The following is a 23,504-nucleotide window of genomic DNA, read 5'->3' as shown; positions in this document are numbered from 1 at the left end:
TCACGTCTCCCGCCGCCGCCGGTGCCGGTATCGGCGGGGTGCCCCGAAAATTCCTCAATTCACGGCGGCAGTGTCAGGGGCGACCCTGAACTGAACTGCCTGAGGCCGGAGCACCCAGAGGGGCTTGGCCGCGCAAGACAGTCCGCGGTGCCGATCCACACCATTCGTTGAAGTTTAACTTTTGCCGGCCGCTAAAAATTTACTGTCACTGTTAGCTACTGGTCGTGCAAGATTCGAGGGAGGATAAAATATCAGTCAGCTGAAAACTCCAACGAATTAGCCAGGATTCATGGGGCACTAGAAACAGACTCTGAGATTAATCTGCCTGCTGCATCGTGCCTAGCATGCAGCAGCTTGCAGCAGTACACCGGGTCAAAGAGAAGGAAAGCATTCCATGTGCGAGCGGGTAGTAGTACTTGTGAACAAACGCCCATGGCTACCCTACATCCACGTGTCTTGGGTCGAGCACCAACCAAGGTGAGGTCCCCAACGAGGTGTGCTCCTTGCCCGCGAGTCGAGCCTACACGTGGGCCCCGTCCCAACGACCAACTAACCGCCACCACTTTTGAGCGCACACCCCCGAGCCTGATGCCTGCACAAAGGTCTCATGTTTAAGCCATTCCATCTTCTAGTACTAGTGGGCTAGTGTCAAATAAACAAATGCAATTTGAACTGCATGTCCTTCCTTCTTTTTAACCACTGGTCTTCCTCCTTTTTAATCAAACGCCCCCATGTTGAACTGCATGCGTTTCCTGTTACTTCAGTAAGGATCAGGGTAAGTATAATTCTAACCTTGCATGCCAAGAAAAGTTAGCCCATGGCCCATGCACTCCCAAATTCACCAGGTCTCAAACAGCTCAGTGGGCAAAAGCACATACCAATGGTCACACTCCCGATTCAGTTTGAGGCTTTCAGCCCTCGAATCTGATTCAAAAGCTAAGCATTGCAGTTTTTTTTCCGGAATCAAAGAGCTTTGGATCACATAGCATCGCGAGAGAGCTGCAAGCGCTACCGACCACAGATCAAAAGTGGAATTCCGAAGTGCAGCTCAGGGCTCGAGACACACTTCTCAACTTTCTGAACCCAAGGCGCTCCACAGCAAAACGGGCCTGCATTCCGCCCTGAACACCGCAAAAGCTCTGCGTGATTTGTAAAGCGCCTCGCATCGACCGACCGCTCACATGGCACCCGGATCAAAACTATTCGGCCGTCACCAGCATCTTTCAAAGAAACTAAAAAAACAATTGTGAAACGTGAGCATGCAGCGATGTGCAGCAGAGTTCAGAGCTGCAAAAGTTGTAGAGGCATCAGCTCAACCTGCTAATGGTTTAGGTTAAAATCGATTGTGGTGGTTCGGATTTTGTATTGAGTCCATTTCAATTTGGTGAGAAATGATTTCTCTAGCAATTAATTTGGTTTGGTTTGGTTTCACAAGAGAAACGGTTTGTTTTGGTTTTAGTCATTGATGCTACTGAGTGACTGCTCTCATAACGTAGGGTCCACGAGTAGGTTTAGCTACACTATTTTGCACAGAGTAGCTACCAGTCATACTGAGTCGTCTCAAAAAATTTCAGTCAATTTCGATAAAAAATTTATAGTGTGTACGCGATGTTTTATTTCCGGGGTCTGGCTCTTGACGTGGGATCCACGTGTAGTTTTAGCCACACTGCTTTACATAGAGTAGCGGCCATCATATTGAGTCATCTCCAAAAATCCCAATCAATTTCGATAAAATTTTATAGTGTGAACGTGAGATTTTGTTTTTAGGGTCCGGCTCTTGATATGAGACCTACATATATGTCTAACCTTCTAGCAGACACAAATGGTGTGGTTTGGTTTTGTTTTTACCTAGTATGGATTGGTTTGGAGTAGTTTATGTAAATATATTTAATAAAAATAGTTTGGTGCAGTTTTGGTTTGGATCCTAAACCATTACCACCCTGAGCAGCAGCAACCATTACCACCCTGAGCAGCAGCCAGCAGCAGGGCACGAACATTCTCCTTCGCTGGCGCAGAGGATGGTCGGCGCGCTTCAGCTTCAGGCTTCAGGCCTTCAGCCGACGCATCGACCGCTCGTGCGTGACAGGTAGGCAGTGGTATCGATCCTCTGTAGAATAGAACTGATCAAAGGCTCGCTCTGACAGAATGATGAGCTAGCCAACCGTGCGTCGGAGAAAGGAGCGTATCGGATCAACATGGCTCGGAAAATTCGTAAACAATCCTTGATGTCTCAACTGCCTGATGGCAGCTACCTCGCCTGTTCATCGAAATCCCCCGCGTTGGAGAGGACGCCATCGCCTCCATGTCTCCATCATCCAAGGGTCGCCGGCCTCCATGTCTCCTCCATGTGCACAACTAGCAACAGATTATGAGACTCTTGGTCCCTTGTCAGATTCCACGCCCTCAAATCGCGTGCGTCGTGCCCCACTGGTAGTTCGTTGCCTTTTATTTTGATTGACCGCTCGACCTACTGCATAATTAAGTTTCTCTTGTTTAGACTCGGGATATGATATCCTTTGACTAGGAGCATTTTCATAACGTACTAGCTAAAATCCCTCTTAGCAATACTACTACTGCGCAAGTCACCATACTAGCTAAAATCCTCTACATAGTACTCTACGTTTCGCACACAAATCAAAACTTTTCTGCACCTAGGCTAGAGGATCCGGTCCTCAGATAGAAAAAAGTTGCAAATATATCCTATTTCAATTTGCAAATACCAGTTCTAGCATCTCTTGGACTTTGTTCTATGTTACTCAAATTGAACTTGGAACTTCTTTGAGACTTGAGAGTACAAGTCTGCTACTTGCAACAGAGCTAAAGCCACTCACGTTTCATACTACCCCAAACAGTGTGCACTCACAACTACATGCACAGTTTCAGATTATGCACAGTGTGCTTATTTCTCAGCATTTGTGTTCCCAATTGTACTTCTTTCTTTCAAATAAGCACAGTTGCTAGTTCTACTTCATAATCCATTTTTGGCTGAAATTAGCTCGTCCTGTGGCATTATTTGTAGGCCAGACCTGCAGAAAATTAATGCTGTGTTTAGCCTTTTTCTCGCGAGCACACCAACTGGGCACGTTCCCCCCACTAATTCAGCCGGCAGGATCCCCAAAATTTCTTGCCACGTACGTCTGCATCCCCCACCAAGGTGCCTATAAATACCCCTCAGGTGGCAACTCACCAGACACACTCGAGCTAAGCTCAGCCTCACAGCTTCCCTCGAGCTACAAGTGTTAGCTTAGGAGGAGAAGGAAACCAAGCAGCTACTGCAGCAGCAATGGCGAAGTCTTACACCTTGCTGTTCGGCGCACTGGTCGTACTCGCGCTTCTGGTAAGCCCCATTGCTTGCTCCCGCAAGCTCGCCAAGCCCAACAAGCACAGGCCGAGCCGCAAGCCGGCTGTCGGGGCCCGCGGCAACTACACCGCCACACCCTCGGCCTCCGACGCCTACGGCTCCGGCGGCTGGCTGTCCGCCGGCGCGACGTACTACGGCGCCCCCAACGGCGACGGCAGTGACGGTTAGTGGCGGCGGTTGCTTTTACTACTGCTCTGTCCGTCGGTTAGTCAGTTAGTGTGCACTCTGCTTTGCACCGAGGGCTGACTCGGAAGTCGGAACACATCTGTCTGCAGGCGGCGCATGCGGCTACCAGACCGCCGTCGGGCAGCAGCCCTTCTCGTCGATGATCGCCGCCGGGAGCCCGTCGCTGTTCAAGGGCGGCAAGGGATGCGGCGCCTGCTACGAGGTCAGTCAGCGCAACGGAGTGCCTCAGAGTTCGTGTGGTCACACCGCACGGCCTAGCTCCTGTGTGCACTAGCAGTGTGTCTCCATTAATGATGAAAAGTGGTCGGCGCTGGTGGAGTGGTGGTAACTGAATGCGTTCATGTGCCGAACGTAACGCAGGTTAAATGCGACAGCAACCCGGCGTGCTCCGGGCAGCCGGCGACCGTGGTCATCACCGACGAGTGCCCCGGCGGGGCCTGCCTCGCCGAGGCCGCCCACTTCGACATGAGCGGCACCTCCATGGGCGCCATGGCGAAGCCCGGCATGGCCGACAGGCTTCGCGCCGCCGGTATCCTCAAGATCCAGTACAAGAGGTATGAGACCGCTGCCTGCTGAAAAAAATCAGAATTACATACACGCGCCAGCATTTGCACAGATACTATGCCTTAATTGATATCGGATTCTCAGTGCTAATTGCCGTGGCCCGTCGTCGCAGGGTGCCGTGCAAGTACAGCGGCGTGAACATCGCCTTTCGGGTGGACCAGGGCTCCAACCCGTTCTACTTGGAGGTGCTGGTCGAGTTCGAGGACGGCGACGGCGACCTCAGCGCCGTCGACCTGATGGAGGCCGGGTGCGGCACCTGGACGCCGATGGTGCAGAACTGGGGCGCCCTGTGGCGCTACAACTCCAACACCGGCAAGGCGCTGAGGGCGCCCTTCTCGCTCCGGCTGACCTCCGACTCCGGCAAGGTCCTCGTCGCCAACAACGTCATCCCCGCCGGCTGGAAGGCCGGAGCCACGTACCGCTCCTTGGTGAACTACTCCTAATTGAACCGCAGCGCGGTTTAATCTTCACCCCCGCTGCGCTTGGCCGGATTTATTATGCGCGGCCAAGAATTGCTCGCAGGGTGTGGTGGTTAAGAACGAGTCTCGAGTTTGTTTCGTGTGAAATCTGTGTCCGGGGGTGCCTGCGAGAGGTGGTGTCAGAAGAGGAGGAGGTTAAAGAGCAGTGTTCTTCACTCCCTCCACGGTCTCTGCGGTCCCCTAGTGATGTGTGTCAGTGTGAAGTCGTCGTGTCGAGTTCTCTGTAGTAGACTGTAGTTCCTTTTGCTGTGCTGCTGAGAGAAGCTTGAGCTGCGACCAAAAAGGTTGCAAGCCGGCTGTTGTATCAAGTTTGTGTGAGTGTTTTTTTGTACCACGCAATCATTTCACAGTAATGAACTACTGCTATCTCATTCCCATCACGGTTATACTCTATTGACGACAGAAACTTGAAAAGTTTTGTGTAGTTTTCTGCACTCTGTGTTTTCCTGAACCTTTTTGTTGAAAAAAGAAAAATTCTGAAGCACCATTTTCCAAAGTAGGTGTTGCTAGCTACGTACGCCTTTAGTTGAACTAGCCATTCAACCCGTGCTCCCGCATGAGCTAATTAGAATTATTTTAAAAATAAATCATACAACTAATAACTATAATTACATATCTCACGCACCCCCATCTATTGAATATTCTAACACATACTATAAAATATATATTTATCATAATATAGTTGCAATATATTTTATTTTGCACCACACCTCCATATGTGTTTGATATATATTAAATTAAACTATTTATTTATGAATTAGTGTTCTTATCTCTTTCGTCGTATATGAATACACAGTGACACTTATCGTGGGTAGTATTTTTATATACATGATAATATAATAATGATAGAAATAATAATTTAAAATTTTATATTGATATACTTTAATATTTTATTATAATTATATAATTTAGATTCAAATTTAGGGGTTACTTTATTTTTAATAATGACATAATTGGATGATTTATATACAAATTTAGGGGCTGTTTTGCATTATTGTTTGATAGCGTAGGTGGGTAATTTACACGAAGATTAAGGGGTTACTTTGGGTTTTTTTATAATGGCAGATGTGGGTAATTTAGATGTATATTTAGGGGGTTATTTTAGTTTATTTTTATAATGGCAGAGGTGAGTAATTTATTAAAAAAATAACAGATCCAATGACTATTATGATTAGAGTAGTCATATGAATGGTCAGATGTTTCTGATTTTTGTAAAAATTTCTAGGACTTCTCTATTTTTTTAGAGTGTCCACGTAGGATCCTAGGTGGCTTCACGTAGAGGCTTCAAAGGAGCCTCCAATTAGTAATAGTAAGATTTCCACCTTCGCTACACTGACTAGTTTTCCCTCTCCTGTCATGTGCCTTCCTGCCAACGATGGCACATGGATTTCTCAAAGAAAACAAACAAAAGTGCAGCGGCCTGAATATTACAAAGACGTATCCTACTGAATCATTATAGGAACTGTTTTCTAATGGAATTGTTAAATGCTAGAGCTTCGGCTCTGCATACAGGAACTCCCGTTGTCGCCTTTATGAATTGATTATATTATGATCGATCAGTCTGGTATGGGAGTGAGACTTTTTTTTAAGAAAAAACGACAAACATGGGACTGAGACTTATGAACAAGAAAGGGCCCACATTATTAGGATAACACTAGTGGAATTAGATTTTGAAAATAAGAAAATATAACCACGACACGACTATGATTTTTTCAAAAAAAACAAGTATATTTATTTATTCCTGAATTCCAATTCCATGTGCGGGAAAAAGGAAATCTGTTCCAAAAATTTATCGAGAAAGCATTTCCATGAAGTACTCCTTTTCCCATCTCTCTTTCACTCCAAAAAAAGGGGGGCGTCTTGTGCTTCTTGTCCATTACAGATTCTTGCAAATGTTGCATTATGCGGTTTTACCGTACCCCTGCATATACACCAAACACCCTAACGCGCTTCACGCTGCTGCTGCTTCTATTTGTACTGTGGCAACCTTCGCTTTGTTTAGTTGCCTCGTGTAAAGTTTTTGAAAGGGCATCTTTATATATTTGAAGTACTAAATATAGACTAATCACAAAATAAATTACAGAACTCGTCTGTAAATCGCGAGACGAATCTAATGAGCCTAATTAATCCGTCATTAGAGTTTTTTACTGTAGCATTAATGTAGCAATTTAGCGTCTAATTAGGTTCATTAGATTCGTCTCGCGATTTACAGGCAAACTGTGCAATGCGTTTTTTATTTTGTCTAGAGTTAAATCTCCATGCAGGAGGTGGAAGGAAAAGAAAATACCATCTGATTAGATGGACAACAATCTGTAAAAGCAAGAAAAGAGGTGGTTTGGGTATAAAGAATATCTCAAACATGAATGTTAGTTTGCTGTGTAAATGGTGGTGGAGACTGGAAATGGAGAATGGTATCTGGCAGGATATTGTGAAGGCTAAATACATGACTTCTGGTATCATTAGTAATATAAAATGGAAATTGAATGATTCTCCAGTGTGGAAGGATCTTCTTCAAGTAAGACATATCTACTTGATGGGGAGATCAATCAGAACTGGCAATGGTGCTCAGACTTCCTTATGGAAAGATACTTGTTGGATCCAGGCCTCTTTGCACTGTGCAACCCATCCTGTTTGACCTATGTTCTGAGAAAGATATTTCTGTACAAGACTTCCTGCTGAAAAAATGTCATATCCTCTTTCGGAGATGGCTTTCAAACCTTCTTTTTGAACAATAGTTGGAGACTATAAACTTGATATACTCTTATCCTTTTACTGATGAGGTTGATAAGGTCTGCTGGAGGTGGAATAAGAAACATGGCATTTTCTCCACAAAATCCACTTATGATTGGCTCTCTCAAGGGGATGAGGGGCCAGGCTTCAAGCACATCTGGAAGGCTAAAATTCCATACAAGATCAAAATATTCATGTGGTTATTAGAACAAAATGCTGTCCTAACAAAGGACAATTTGCTTAGAAAAAACTGGCTGGGTGACCCAGCATGTTACTTTTGCTCTTATTCCGAGTCTTGCGATCATCTTTTTTTTTCAATGCTCAATCTCCAAAGTGGTTTGGGGTATCTTTGGTACTTTCCTGGGTGCTACTAACATTCCACGAGATTTGGGTCAATACTATAACTGGATTAAGAATTGGCTACCCGATGGGAGCCCTGTTTATACCTTTGGGCTAGCAGCGATTTGCTGGGCCATTTGGAAAAGTAGAAACAGAGCGTGTTTTGATAAAAAAAAAGGTTAAGAACCCGATTGAGATTCTAATACAAGCTTGTGCATATATGAAATATTGGACAGGTCTATACAAAACAGAGTTTCAGGAGAAATTGTTGGAATGTGTGCAGATGTTGATATCTTGCGCTCATAGAGTCATGCAGCAAAACCTTGTGACCCCGGTGCTTCAACTTCTTGCTCCAGCGGAAGACCCTGCTGACGATGAGGAAGCAGAAGAATGAATGAAGACGATGGTTATGATCTGTTGCAGTTGCTGATCTCTGGAGCATGGTGTTCGACGTCTTCTAGTGGCTCTTCTGTTTTGAGCTCTCCAGTCCTTTAGTTCTGTTCTGTGGCTGTAATAAGAACCTTGTTCGACTCTCTGGATCCTAGGAATCCTGGGACCGTTATCCTCCTAGGCTTGCGTTCAATCTTTAGAACTCTTGTGCGTTTCGGTCGGCTTCTTTGCCTCTCTTTCTTGTATCTCTTTCTGGAGTGAACCTTCTGTATTTCCGTTTGCCAATGGAAATGGGGCATAACCTCGATTCGAAAAAAAAGGTCCCGAATTTTTTTTTTTTGGAATTTTAAATTTTACAACTAAACAAAGGTAAACGAACGGCGGCGAGTCGTCGTCGGTGATATGAAAGACGCTGCACCCGCATGGCGATTGACGCCGATCGAAGGACGCTGCCGGGTCTCTGTCGCGATCTGGCTCCGCCATGTGCTTGGCACAGAGAGACGAACACGACCAGGACCCAATCTGCCAATCCCTCCAAAACGATGCTACTATGATACTACCATGCTACACAAAACCGGAGCCGCCCCGGCCTCGCCCATCGTCGACGAGCACATGCACGGTGGTCGCCCTGCCGCTCTCACTTCCGGAAAAAGAAAGCCCTACCATCAGGTCACATGAATCCTTTGCAGGATTGCAGTTTGCGGTTGCAGTGATTTCCGGAAGAGATTTCCAGTCCAGAAGCTCGCGGCGCAGACCTGCAGATCTACCGGCGCCCAACACACCGCCGGCGGGCCGCCGGTGGCAGCAGGAGATAGCGGCCCGGCCTCCGGTTGCTTCCAAGCGCTGGCGTGACACGCGCCCGCCACTTGTCCGCTAGTTTATTTACTCGCCTCACATGGGGGCACCGCAATGGCAGAGGACAAGGCCGGCGGGCGGGGCGGCGAGGGGATCCCATGCATTCAAAGGGTCCGGTCAGCTTCGACTGTTGTTACAGTTGCGGGTGGTCCCGGCTCGCGACTCGCCCACGCAGCTGCAACCGCCGGTGTTGGCCCACGGGCGCCGCGCCGGGATCCTGGCGTCATCGGCCGGATTCGGCGCGGTATCATCCCGACATCCCCCGGCCGGGAGTAAATTAATAGGCGTGGCCGCGCTCGCGCTCCCGCGCCGTCGACGACGTGCGCGTGCGGACACGCCGACGCCGACACTCGCGGGGAGTCGGGCCAGTCGGGTGGGCAGTACAGGTGTGGCTACGGATCGGATAGGGTACTGCGTAGAAGGAAGGAAATCACCCCGGCATGTTAAGGCAGCGATTGCAATATAATCTTTGTCAGGCTACCGGCTACGGCGCGGCGGATTAGACGGCTGCTGTTTGTATGTGTCTAGAAAACCATACACCGACCATAAAACAGACAATTTGTACAATAGTGTGTCTGTATGACTGTCTGCAAACTATTTAATACATGCCTAGCCACATGAAACATGCTAGTCAAACATGTAAAATAGATCTATGTGTGTTGTTTTCTGGCATACATGAAAGAGCATGCAAATAAATCACATGATAGTATATTTTTTTAAAAAAAACATAGACCAAAGCTAATTTAATATTGTACATGTTCGTATTTTTTTCTCTAATTTGATTAAGATTAGAAAAGATAGATTTAAGATAAGACTAAAACGATAATATTTTGAAAGCGGGTTAGCATATATTTGAATCGTGCAGTTATTTTTTAAAACATACACGAGTTCACACAAGAAATTATCTCTATGCCAAACGAGCAATTTTCCAATTGCATGTCTCTCACCCTTCGTTTTATTTTCCCTTTTGCCATCCCATCGTCTGGTTCCGGCCGAATCGAACGAATCTCGCCATGGCCGCCTCCCACCTACCCAAGCTGCTGCTCCTCGCCCTTGCCGCCGTCGCACCGTTACCCTCTAGCGCGCCACATCATCACCTTCGCCCTGGCCCGCGGCGTCGGCCTTGCGTCCCACGCATGGGACCAGGGTTTACCTTATCGATAAATTAAAAATATCGAAGGTTGGTGATAAACGGAAATATCGGATATATCGGAATTCTATCGGTGATAGAGAAATTTTTTCGGACAAAATTTAGAGAAAAAACTCTCATTTTGTGTAGAAATGAACTTAGATTTTTTTTTTCAAACCATCTAGCCTAAAAAACTATACATAATAACGTAGAAAAATGAAAGGAAATAGTCGGTAGGGAGATATGTCTGCTACGTCAGTTCTCACTAGAATATGAAGAATTGGATGGTGGAATAAAAGCAAATGAATGTATTAGTATTAAAGGATGGTTACATGCTCTTTTTACTCGTTATAGTGGGTAAAAAGTATGTGCACAAACTTATGGGTTAGTCGAATGGAGTGTTAAATTTAAAACAATGATATTTTTAGATGATAAACTAATTCTATCGGTGCTCACCGGTAAAACAGAAATATCGGAATTATTGAAAATCTATCTGTGATAAGGTGAACCATGGCACCCCATGGCGCAGCACTTCGTCGTCGCTGGCGGAGGCGACGCCAACCTCTCCGTCTCCGACGCCGGGGTCTGAGCGTGGCGTGGGCAGCTGCCGGTGAGCGTGGCATGGACGAGGCTTAGCGCGGAGGCCAGCGCTGGCGCCGCACCCCTCCTCGTTGCTAGGCGCAGGCGTCACCGAGGGCGGCGGCGACCGGCTCGGCTCGTGCGTCTGCGCGGCGGCCGGGTCAAGCACGGAGGCCAGCACTGGCGCAAGGGATCCATCGTCGTCGTCGTCACCTCACAGCTGCCGCTACAGCGGAGGCTTCAAGCCGTCGCCTTCCCTCGGGCAACGGGACGAGGCCGTCGCCTCACGAGAGGACGGTAGAGGCCGTCGCCTCCAGATTTGCTCTTGAAAATCACAATAAACCGGTAATAGACAGCATATTAATTGTTGTTGTACATGCCCTTAGGCGGCGACGCAAATCGCTCCGACATGCTTGCCGCTGCTCGAAGCACGTTGGGGGATTTAAAATTAAAACTGGTGGAAATTTCAGACTTGTGAAAGCTCAGGATGAATGCGCTGCTACTGCTCTACTCGATTCTCGATGGGTGGATGGTTAGATTGGAGATGCTGTCAAGTGACATGGCGTGCCAGTTTTGACCGCTCGTGTAGCAAACGGGGGCGGGGCGTGGGAGCTCGTAGTAGATAGGGTGCGCGGGCGAGCGAGCGAGCATGTGCGCGTCGCTTTCGGGGCTCGCATCCGCCGGGATCTGCCGGCCCGTCACATGCGCGGCGAGAACGGACGACGACTGGCACGGCGGCGCCGGGCCGGCCACGCAGCATGCGGCTGCCGCGAGCATGCATGCTCTGGGTCTCGGTTGGTGGCGTGGCCGCTCTCCTCCGCGCGCGCGGCGCCGCCGCTCTCGATCATCGACTCCATCGGACCAGCCGGAGGGCTCGGCTTTACGAGTCCCCTCGTCCTTGCGAGACGGACGGAGCGGAGGGAGGGGGGGGGGGGGGGGGGGGGGGGGGGGGGCAAAGCAAAGGACGGCCGCGGGCGCACGCGCCAGAGCTTGGATGCATGCGGAACGGAACGATTAGCTCCTGCCCGTGCCTGTCGCACACGGCGGATCTCGGGACCCCGACGGCGACCAGGTAGCGTCGTCCTTCGGTCCACGTCAGTCGCCATGCAGTGCTGGTGTGGTGGTGTCTCTCTCCTAGCACCGGTCGTTGACCTTTAATCTCCAGTTGAGGGGCGGTCGTCTTTCAGAAAATCTCGCAGATCATAAAGCGAGCCATCGCGGCGGTGGACGATCTGCTGGCCGTTGGTCCTGGCAAGGGAAGTGCCAAGGCAGGCACCGCTGATGCTACTGCTGCATAGGCTGCTGTAGGCTCTGTCTCATTTGGTAGCAATTATGGTTTCAATGTATCGTGTCAAGAACAAGGCTTTGGGTCTGGTCGGGTGGTTCCTAGGTAGGAGGTTTGCTAAGGTTGGTGTGCTCAGTTTTATGGAAAGGCTAGAGAACTGCTGTAAACGGCTCCGGCTCAGACATAATGTCTGTCCTTGGCCTAGGTCTAGTGAAGTCGTTTGCTCAGTTCGAGTATGAATGATGATAATTGCATTATCTTTAATTGGAATGTCCGCGGACTCAACTCAATTGCACGCAGACAAGTTGTCAGAGACCTTGTTACAGATCACCGGTGTAACATAGTATGCCTACAAGAAACAAAGCTCGCTAATGTGGACGATAGTGTGATAATTCAGACGTTGGGGCAACAGTGTGATAATTCAGGCTTGTTCTCCCACTGCATTCAGAAAGATGTCGCTGTTCGAACAGTCATGACTTCAGGCCTCCGATCCTCTCTGCACCCCCGCCTCACGCGTGCGGCCGAGGATGAATTTCTGATCCTCTCTGACTGTCTTGCACAGATCACTCTCCAGGACAAGCCTGATGTTCGCACTCTCATGACACTTAATAGGAGCCCTTTTACCACCGGTGAGGCTTACTCGGTACTTCAGGGCCCAACCATACCGGCGGATGTTTCGCAGATTTGGGATATCAAACTGCCAACCAAGATTAAGTTCTTTGCGTGGCTCCTCTTCCACGGCCGTCTCAACACCCGTGCTCATCTCTACCACCGGAATATCAGAACCTTGGATGACTCCTGGTGTGAGCAATGTCCTGGGGTGCTGGAAACAGATGCACACATCTTTTGTGACTGCAGTGCTGCTAGGGGGGTCTGGGACCTGCTGCAGATCTGTTTCCACGGTGATGTCTACAGACGACCTTGGGAACTTGTCTTGTCTCAAGATCTTCCGAAAGGAGTGCAGGTTGATATGCTTCTCCTAATTCTCTGGCACGTTTGGAAGGCGCGTAATGCACTGATTTTCGACCAGAATGCCAACTCTCCGATTGCTGTTCTCAGGAAAGTGTTGCATGATGTCGATGCTTGGAGCTGCCGGTATAGGAAGCTTCGCTCTGAAGTTCGTGCTTGGCGTGAGTGGATGGCGGGCTGTCTTACCTAGTTTCTCTCTTTGCTTCTCTCTAACCCTCTCATGTACTTCTCACCCCTCGGAATGCCGAGGTTAAACTTTGTAACAACCTTACAGTTCAATGAATAGTAGGTGGGGTTTCTCACCCCCCCGATGCCGTTCAAAAAAAAGTTTGTTGGTTCTTACAGTTACCTACCTGCAGATGGAACTAGAGGTGGGGTTATAATTGCTTGCTCCCAGGATCATTACAATTTACATACTGTAGCTACTGGGCAACATTCAGTATCAGCCAACATCACTTCTAGGGCAGACAATTCCCAGTGGAGCATCACAGGGGTTTATGGTCCACAGGAAGACCAGGAAAAAATTCAATTCATCACAGAGATTAGTTCTCTCAGGCAGCAAATGCATTCCAGTTGGGTTGTGTTGGGGGACTTCAATCTCATTTACAGGGCCTGTGACAAAAACAATGACAGAGTTAACAGAGGCATGATGCGCCGGTTCAAATCTGCACTTGACATATTGGAGCTCAAAGAGATTCAGTTGAACGGCCGGAAATACACCTGGTCCAGTGAAACGGACAACCCCACTTTGTCAAAAATTGATCATGTTTTCTGCACTAAGGAATGGGAACTATCACATCAACACAGCTACATGCAGGCTCTGTCCTCATCGGCATCTGATCATTGCCCTATGCTACTCACTTGCAACCCGTTTCACAGGAATTTTATAGGTTTCCGTTTTGAATCCTACTGGTTGCACCTACCAGGTTTTGCTGAAACGGTGGTTGATTCCTGGACAAAACCTTTCTCCTAGGCTGACAAGATCAGAGTGCTTCATGTCAAACTCGCTCGGCTAGGAAAGGTGCTCAAAAAATGGAGCCGCAGCATGGTGGAGTGGAAGCGAAGAACTGAAATAGCACAGGAGGTTGTGCTGCGTTTAGACCAAGCACAAGAACGCAGGCCACTCACACCAGGGGAACTTTCTTTACGGAAAAGAGCAAAACAAAGGATTTTGGGGTTTGCAGCATTACGGCGAATCAAGATAAGACAACGGTCCCGACTCACATGGATCCGGGAGGGTGACGCGATCACGCGAATACCAAGCTCTTCCATCTTAGAGCTTCGGCGAGCCGGAGAAAAAATTATATCCCTGCTTTCAGAACAGCGAATGGCATGGTCACTGCACACCACGATAAAGTGTAACGAACATGGCACCGTTTATGCCATTTCGAGTGATTTTGGTGATCGTATGATAACGCAATCAATGAGATTAATGATTTTGTTAAGTGAATATTTCTAGATCCCAGGGATAAAGGAAAAAGATCATGCAAAGCAAAACACGAAGAAAGAACTCAAAGAAACGCTGAATTGGACGAGTTCTACTGAAATCAGTAGCACCGGAAGAACCGATGCCTATAGCATCGGTGCATCCGATGGATGTCGGAAGATCCGACGCCCTGGCTTTGGCATAGATCTGTGCGCCTCTGAAGATCAAGTGAAGAAAGAAGTAAAGCACTGGATGAACCGACGGTGTCAAAAGAGGCATCAATGCATTCAATGTACTATGTTCCAGAGACGATGTCAAGCCCGCAGGAGCCAAGCCTTCAGCACCGGTTGAACTGGTGGTGCATTGGAGCATTGCACCGGTGTAATGACGTCAGCAGGAGAGAAAGAGGTTCAACAGCTAGTTGAGTGATGTGAATGACCGGTTTAACCGACACCCAGTCATCGGTTAAACCGATGGTGCTGCAGACAGTGCGTCAGAAGCTCAACGGCTACTTCAGGTCTGAGAGTGACCGGATGAACCGACGCCACCCCATGCGGAGGCATCGGTTCATCCGATGGTATGCTGTTTTCTACTGACCGTTGCAGCAAGCAACGGCTACAAGACTTGGTGGCCTATATATATGCATCACCCCGGCCATTTGAAGCTTGCTGGAGTTGCTGGACATCCCACACACATCCAAGAACACCTCCAAGCCATACAAGAACTTATTGATCATATCCTTAGGTTTTAGCACTAGCTTTGTAAAGTGTGAGTGCTAAATTAGCTCTTGAGTGAGTGAACAAGCAAGGTTGAGATACTCGTGGCTGGTTCTAGAGTGAACCACCCTTGTATCTTGGTGCGCCGGCCATCCTTGGAGCTTTGGTGGCTCGCCGGCAAGTCAACGACCCTCCGGCTTGGTGTGGAGCAGCGTCGACGACATTGTGCGGGGGACGGAGACCCCTCCTTCGTGGGCAATCTCCCTTAGTGAAGATCGGGGTCAAGGTGACTGTGATTGTGTTCACGGAAGAGACTTGATTGCCGGGAAGCGATACTCTTCGTGAGTGCTTCAACAACGTGGATGTAGGGGCGCCTTTGTGGCAATCCGAACCACGGGATAAATCCTTGTGTCGAGAGTTCGCTTCCTCTCATCCCTCTCTTTAAGCTTCCGCATTTCATATAGCAACTTGTGTGCCTTTATTTTCTTAGTGTAGTATCTTGCTAGGATTGGCTATAGGTTGCAAAACTCTTTTGGGATGAGGGTTTCACACTAAAGTGAACCGTAGTTGCACATTTAGATAGCTTGTTTTAGTTTAAGTTTTGTGCAAACTAGTTGGAGCCATATATTAAGATTTTAATTGTGCCTAATTCACCCCCTCTCTCTTTCTTAGGCTAGAGCACCCGATCGTTTTCATAAAGCCCAAGCTCTGTTCAACCATTATGCGCAGCAATTAGGATCCTCCCCAACACGTCTACGTTCTTTGGATTGGGACCTTCTTGACATTCAGGCACACAATCTTGATCATCTAGATGTGCAACTAACAGAAGAAGAGGTTCGACGTGCAATCCTTGACACACCGGCAGAGAAGGCACCGGGATCGGATGGGTACAATGGCCTTTTCTACAGAACCTGTTGGCATGTTATCCGCCATGACCTCATCCAGGCGCTGCATCAGCTATTCAATCTGCGAGCCCGGAATTGGAATCTCCTCAACTCAGCTAACATTGTCCTCCTCCCCAAGAAGGATAATCCGGAAGCAATTGTTGACTACCGACCAATCAGTCTGATGCATAGCGTCGCAAAAATTTTAGGAAAAGTGCTAGCTAATCGTCTCGCACCGCATATAAATGATATGGTGTCCCGCAGCCAGAGTGCATTCATCAAAGGCCGAAGCATACATGACAATTTTCAGTACATCGATGGGGCTGTCAACCATTTCCACGGTACAAAACCCCCTATGCTCTTCATGAAACTTGACATAGCCAAAGCTTTCGACAACGTCCGCTGGGAATATATGCTTGAAGTTCTGGAAAGGTTGGGTTTTGGTCAGAGATGGCGCGATATTATCTCACTAATTTGGTCCACCACCTCTTCACGGATTCTTCTCAATGGTGAACCCGGGCAACCAATCAAGCACCGTCGCGGCCTGCGACAGGGTGACCCGTTATCGCCGATGCTTTTCATCCTAGCAATGGATCCACTACAGCGAGTACTTGACATAGCCACGTCACAGGGGCTCCTCCAACCGATTGGGGCTGATCCAATAAAATTAAGAACAAGTTTGTATGCGAATGATGCAGCTCTCTTCCTCCGCCCCTCCCAACATGATATGACCAATCTGCAACACATTCTGCAATGCTTCGGGGAGGCAACTGGACTGTTCACCAATATGCAAAAGTCAGAAATGTACCCCATCAATTGCGACGAAACTGTTTTGGCAACCATCACACCCGGTTTCACAGGAAGGGCATGCCATTTCCCTTGCCGGTACCTCGGCTTGCCATTGCGCTGGGGGCGCACAAGAAGGGCTGATGAACAGATTCTTATTGATAAGATTGGTGCTCGACTTCCGGGCTGGAAAGGCCGTTTACTCACCAAAGCGGGGAGATTAACCTTGGTATCTTCTGTCCTCTCATCCATACCAACATATCACCTCACGGTTTTCCCATTATCCAAGTGGGCAATTAAGCACATCGATAGGATCCGCTGCAATTTCCTTTGGAGGGGTGAGCATTCAGCAAAAGGTGGACACTGTCAAGTGAACTGGAAGAGGGTGTGCCGGCCAAAAAAAATTAGGTGGGCTGGGCATTCCTGAACTACACAACTTTGCAAGGGCCCTTCGGCTTCATTGGCTATGGCTACACTGGATCGACAGTGACAGACCTTGGTCAGGTTTCCAAGTCAAGGCCACACAGGCAGAGCTTGATCTCTTCAGAACCTGCACTTCCATAACAGTGGGTAATGGAGAGAAAACTTGTTTCTGGAAGGACAGATGGCTTTCTGGTCAGGCTCCTATGGATATTGCCCCATTGTGCTACAAGCTAGCATGGCGTAAAAACAAGACCGTCGCCCAAAGTATGCAACAGAACACCTGGATGAGGGTGCTGCAACGTATCAGCACAAGCGAGGAACTTTACCAATTTGTCGACCTCTGGGAGAAGCTCCAGTCTATTCATCTTACACCCCACCCCGACCTGATCACGTGGCGGTTCACGGCAAATGGTGAATACTCATGCCGCTCTGCCTACCAAGTTCAGTTCCTCGGCTCACACCCGGATTACCACTGGAACAAGATTTGGCGCCTCAAAGTGGAAAACAAGTGCAAATTCTTCCTATGGCTTTTCCTACAACACAAGCTACTTACGGCGGACAGAATCATCAAGCGGGGAGGACAAGCCAACCCATTATGCCAGCTGTGTCGAACGCGCAATGAGAATGCCTCTCACCTTGCCGCTAATTGCTCCTACTCAAAATCTGTTTGGACACATATCTCGCAAGCCACAGGGCAGCAAAACCTCCTAGCACTATTCACTGATTTGAAGACCTGGTGGTCCAGCATGCTATCCGACTCATTGGAGAGAAATCAGATCGTCACCTACACTATTTGGAACATTTGGAAAGAATGATGCCGGCGAGTATATGGCAACAAGGCGCTCACAGCGACTCATCTTACTTGCCTAATCCAACAGGACGTTGCCGCGCTCCGCTTAGCGCGATCTTTACCCATGTAATTAGTTTTTACAGTTTCCCTGTTGCTGTTTTTAGCGGTTGAATCCTTTTCACCGCCTTTTCTAATGTCTTTAGCCTCTTGTTTTGAGTTGTAAACGTTTGTTTTTGCTTATTCCTACTATAATGAAAAGGCAGAGCACCTGCCAATTTGTCCTCAAAAAATAAAGCGAGCCAAACATTCATAATTCAGGTGTCATTAAAGGGCAAAATTGTCTCTCGTAAGGTCAGAAATTAAGGGGCAAGAAACACAGACTAGCCCGCCAACAGGCAATAGGGGCCTTGTCGGACAGGGCAGAGTACCCTTGCAAATGTCCTCTGAGTTTGTTTTGTTCATAGTAAGTTCATTTTTTATGTTTTCTATCTTTCTCTTGGGTTTAAAGGCCAAAATTCTGTAAATACCGATATTGATTTCTACTAGTATATTGAACTCACTTTCTTAAAAAGAAAACAAGAAGAAGAGAAAAATAATGAACCTGACAACATGGAGTACTGTAGTTGTGATGAAATAGCAGTAATTCATTTCTCCGAAAGGATTGCGTGGCACAAAAACACTCGCACAATTTCATAGCCGATACACCAGCATGCAACATTAGTCGCAGCTCAAGCTATGCTTCTCTCCTCAACATCACAACAGAGAGGAAGAAAAAAGAAAAAAAAACACGTACAGAGAAATAGACACGACTGGTACGCGGCAACGCGCATCACCGGGGCTGCAGAGACCGTGGAGGGAGGGAAAGAACACGATTCTTTAACCTGCTTCTAGCTCCTCCTCTTCTGACAGACTGGCATGTAACACCCTAAATTCGGACCGGTCCGACCGGTCTGAGCAACCGGTCAGACCGGTTGGGCGTATTCCAACCCGTCCTTATCTTCTCTTGATATTTATTTTATTCCCACTCAACTCTCTTCTTCCCCGTTGAGCCAGAGCTCGAGCAGAGCAGGCCGCCGCCGCCCCTCCCTTCGATCTCCTCCCTCTGGTCGCCTTGCTTTGATCCCTTGCGCATAGAAGTTCTCCACCACCTCCTCCACCTTCCCCAACCTCCAGCCTAGCCGCTCCTCGGCCGAATCGGCGAGAATCGAAGCTCCAAGCCTCCATGGACAGTAGCTCCGCCCCTCACCGTCGATCCGCCTCTCCGGTCGTCCTCCGCCCAAACAAGTCCCTAAAATGGGTTCGTGGTGAGCTCCTCATCCTCCCCGACCCCTTCCTTCGTGGATTCCGGCGCCGAGCCGCCCGGGACGCCGCCGGCCATGGCCCTGCGTCATGGCTCGACTAGGACCGGTCTGACCGGTTATAATAACCGGTCTGACCGGTGGAGCCCTTTAATTCATTTGACGAAAACTTGCAGATCGCATAACAAATCAACGAAAAATCCTAAACATACAAAACTAGTTTTGTTTGAATGCATAGATCTAAATCTCCAGGGAAAAATATTAATTCTTGTGAAATGACCTTTTTGCCTCCGATAAAGTTTAGGTTGTGTTTTAGAATTGTTTAATTAATTTCGGTAAATAGGTTAGTCCAAAAATTATGAAACTAGGGCAGTGGCTTGCTTAAGGAATGTGTAGTTCATTGCAAAAGTTACAAGTCTAGAAAACATCGTTTAGTATGGTAATCAACATATCCGTGTACTAGTATGTTTATTAGATAATAACTAGTCTATGTTTAAGAAAGATATTGGCACATACAATTAACACATTTTGTCGGTGTAGTGTCATGCTAGTTTTTGATTCATCATTAGAATGCACGGATACTCCAGAAAAATTTGTACCCGGACAATCTGGGCTAAAACCCGGAGTCTCCGGACGTGTGGGTTTGTAGCGTCTTTATTGTTAAGTTCATCATGAGTAGGCTTAAATAAATAGTCTTAGTAATAAGGACTAGCGTCTTGTATGAAAAGTTAATACTTAATTATGAATTGTTTCTAAACTAGCATATTTCCCAATCAATTAAAGTATTCCTTTTAAATAATCACTTAGAGTAGTCTAACTATTTTAGCTTCCTGTGTATTACTTCTTTGAACTCACCCCGAGGTCGATTGAGTAAAGAAAGAGTCTAGTAGCTGTAGCTTGCAGTATATCTACTTAGGACATTGCTCGGTTAAGACCGGTCTGACCGGTCGGAGGGACCGGTCGGAGGGACCGGTCTGACCGGTAGTGTGCTTGGGGTAATTTGGACCGGTCTGACCGATCTGATGGGCCGATCTGACCGGTGTGGCGGCAGCTGAGCGGGTAGGGTTAGGGTAGTTGGTCCGAATCATTAGCAATTCTCCTCAGTTATGGGTTATTTTTTATATATGTAATTTATATATGCATGCTCTCATATCATATGCATATGCACACATGTAGATTCCGGTGCATGCGATCTCGTGACTGTGGACAGGCGTAGCCGTGAAGCCCAAGAGCTAGCGAGGCAGGATTGAGAAGGAATTCGTGAAGACCCGGCCCAATGGTCGGAAGGGCCCAAGGCCAAAAATAATATTAGCACTAATTTAGTGTTACCCTCAGGTAAGTCCCGGTGCATGTCCTATTATTTTAAAGTATGACTCACTATGTATATGTTTTATCTATTACTTGTGCATTACGTTTCAGGAGTTGTTCGAAACCTTAGTTGCATGATCCCTAGGTTTTCCTGGGCCTTATACTAGTATGTGTAGGTCGGTAGCACTGCTATGCTAATAGGTCTTGGTAGAAGTCGAGTGATATCCTGATACTCGCGAGAAATAGGATATTTTAGAGTTGAGTAATTTTCTGTTACTCGCGAGATATAGGATGTCCCTATAAATTGAATATATAGAATATTGGAAGAGGTAGGAAAGGAAAGGAATTGGAAACTGGGCGGGGAAGGTTTAGCCCCATCTGTGTCGGTTAAGGACCGTTCGTTGTCTGGCCCTGTGATTGAGTTTGAACAGTACTAACCGCATACCGGAAGTAGGAGGTAGTCGAAACCGGTAAACCGAGTACTGCTTTGCTTCGAAAGTACAGGAACCCGCACCCAACTCCTGGGGAGAGTCGAGTAGTCACGGAGAATTGGGATGCATATGTTTACTTTTGGTGGTCTCACGTTGAGCTCGGCTGACCATATGTCGTTGGGCTAGTTCCTGTAGTTCGAGGCGGGGAGGGGAAAGGTTGGTGCGTGGGGTCCGACGGAGCTTTTGCGCGCCGTGTTGGTTAGGTCCACCTTGCAAGGTTAAATCGAATCGATTCGCCGTCAGTCGCTCTCGGATATGAGCACCATGATCGCAGCACCGCATCGTAGAGATACAATATGGAATTTGGATTATACATTTATGATGATGGTTACATTGAATCATAGTATGTTTGCTCTACCATGTGTGCTCTAGTTGGTTTAGGCAAATAGTAGATTATAGTTAATCTATATAGAACCTGGAGCTAAAATATTGAAAATAAGGATCCACCTTTTGGATGCTTTTTCTGCAAAATAAACCACCAGCCAAATGCCTTGCATGTCTAGATATGTGGGCTAAGTATACCCAATAGTCGGGTAAGTCTTGCTGAGTATTAGTTGCTCAGGGTTTGTTGTTTACCCTATTTCAGGTTAGGAGCTAACTAGGTTTCACATCGGTGGGCTCGATGTGGCGCCTTGTCTTCACGTCTCGGTAGTCCTCGACTTATCTCATTAGTTTTATTTATTCTCTAGTAAAAATGCTCTGTACATTAGATTCTCTTCCGCTGCTATCTTTTCTTTTGTAAATTTTAAATTTAAAGCTGCTTTGTGAAAGCCTTAATATTATTTACTATTTTGTAAGTTTTTATCATATTGGTACCCTCTGCGCTCGCCTTTGTGCGGGACTTCTGGTGTGTTTCGATCGGCCTGTGGGTTGGAAACAGCCTGTCAAGTTACACTTAATTAAGCTAATACGCCAAATGATTGCGGTTACGCTTAATTAAGCATTTTAACTCGGCGGGCCTGTCACAGCTGGTATCAGAGCTGAAATGCACCAGGGGGTACCAGCAATATTATTTTTGGATGTTCAAAACTAAAACCTGAGTTTTGACAAAATACGTCTCTTCGCGCTTAAGGGATTAGGAGAGATTAGATCGTAAGCCCTATATAGTGTAGGTTATGTCAGGTAGCTGTAAATAAAATATTAACTAACTTCTAGGCATTTATTAGTGTTATGTATATAGATATATATTGTGACTTTCTGCAGGTACACTAACCCCGTTTACGTAGGAAGGATTAATAGTAAACGGCTAGTATATAGGGAGAGTACGTATTGTGCCACCGCTATGATCTCCATATATTGCCAGAGTTTTATTGGCAAGAATTTTCTTTGGTAAGGACGTATAGATCATGCATGCATCATATCATATATATATTATTTTTGCTTTGAATGCTTATTAGCGTTTCAGTATAAATCTCTTCACAGCAGGCATATCTCCTCTTCAGTAGTTTCAAACCACATGTGGTTAGGGGAAACCTGAAAATTAGTGCGTAGTATTTGAACAAAAAAATTATCTGCTAGATTAAACAATTGAAATGCGAAGTTACGACTCTAGTAGTATGGTCGGTATTCTCACTTCTGAGAATAAAAATCTTTTGATCAACCTTATTCTCCTGGATAGTCAAAGTAAGGATGTTATCTTCAGATGAAACTCTGGGTTGATTTTCTTATAGTACCTTTCATTCCGTAATCCGCTAATCTTATCGTATCCGTGTCCCAATGACTATTCTAGTTTATTCAAATATAGAGGTTCTCTATTAATTGATCCATGTTAATTTGAGATCGTATGTGCTTCTCTTTAGATTATTCATTCTAATGCTTGAAGAAAATCCGTCCCAGCCATTCTTAATGGCTGACAACATCTTTCTATTCTTCTACCAATAATACACGTTATTCTAATCGCCTCGGTTCCTATATCTAAAGTGAATCCGTTTACATTTTTGGCTTCTTGCTCAAATAAACATGAATAAATTTAAAAGTTTGATCACATACAATGTTATCATTATGTATGACTAGGGTCGCACGTTTCTGGCATTGCATAATCACATATTGTTTAGTTCTGAGACTGGCATGGGAAAATCCGAGTGACCGACTGACTAAGGATAGGACTCATGGTGTTTTCATAATTCGTAAAGCTTTTTCTGATTACTTGTGTTACTTGGGTTGCTCTCTATGATTTCCTACGTAGTGGTGAATGTCCCTCGGACTATAGTGCCGCGACGAGACCTAGGGCCTCGTGTGGACTGCACCCATACGTTGAGCCGCTGGGTACGCGCTGGTGCTTAAGTACGTGTGGATAGGATCTACTACGACTGTATTTACCTGCAGCCCTTGTAATGCGAGTCTGTTTTTAAGGGGTAGGCCATATGCAAACAACAGCGCGAATGGGTAGTAAACTTTGAATTCTAAGAATGTTAGGCCACTAACATGCATTAGAACATATGCATCCTGCAGCATGCAACTCAATAAATAAATATAATAAATATTATTGAGCAAGAATATTCTTGGGCAAAAACTTT

General features: G+C 46.9%; 1 protein-coding gene across 1 annotated transcript; it reads left to right on the top strand.

Moving 5' to 3' along the window:
• The first annotated feature begins 3,190 nt into the window (after positions 1-3,190).
• LOC120656701 (expansin-B11-like) lies at positions 3,191-4,970 on the top strand. The gene is made up of 4 exons (XM_039934888.1): positions 3,191-3,524; positions 3,637-3,749; positions 3,908-4,101; positions 4,224-4,970. Exons 1-4 carry the CDS (start codon positions 3,284-3,286, stop codon positions 4,552-4,554), a joined length of 879 nt encoding a protein of 292 aa, XP_039790822.1. The 5' UTR covers positions 3,191-3,283; the 3' UTR covers positions 4,555-4,970.
• Positions 4,971-23,504: the final 18,534 nt, after the last annotated feature.

This window comes from Panicum virgatum, chromosome 1N (genome assembly GCF_016808335.1).
Source record: "Panicum virgatum strain AP13 chromosome 1N, P.virgatum_v5, whole genome shotgun sequence".
NCBI lineage: Eukaryota > Viridiplantae > Streptophyta > Magnoliopsida > Poales > Poaceae > Panicum > Panicum virgatum.
This window is presented reverse-complemented; position numbering and strand designations above follow the sequence as displayed.

Bases quoted from the DNA above. Each gene is read 5' to 3' on its own strand.
- LOC120656701 (XM_039934888.1), top strand. From the start codon at position 3,284: ATGGCGAAGTCTTACACCTTGCTGTTCGGCGCACTGGTCGTACTCGCG. The intron at 3,525-3,636 runs GTTAGTGGCGGC...ATCTGTCTGCAG, and splicing joins CAACGGCGACGGCAGTGACG to GCGGCGCATGCGGCTACCAG. The intron at 3,750-3,907 runs GTCAGTCAGCGC...AACGTAACGCAG, and splicing joins GATGCGGCGCCTGCTACGAG to GTTAAATGCGACAGCAACCC.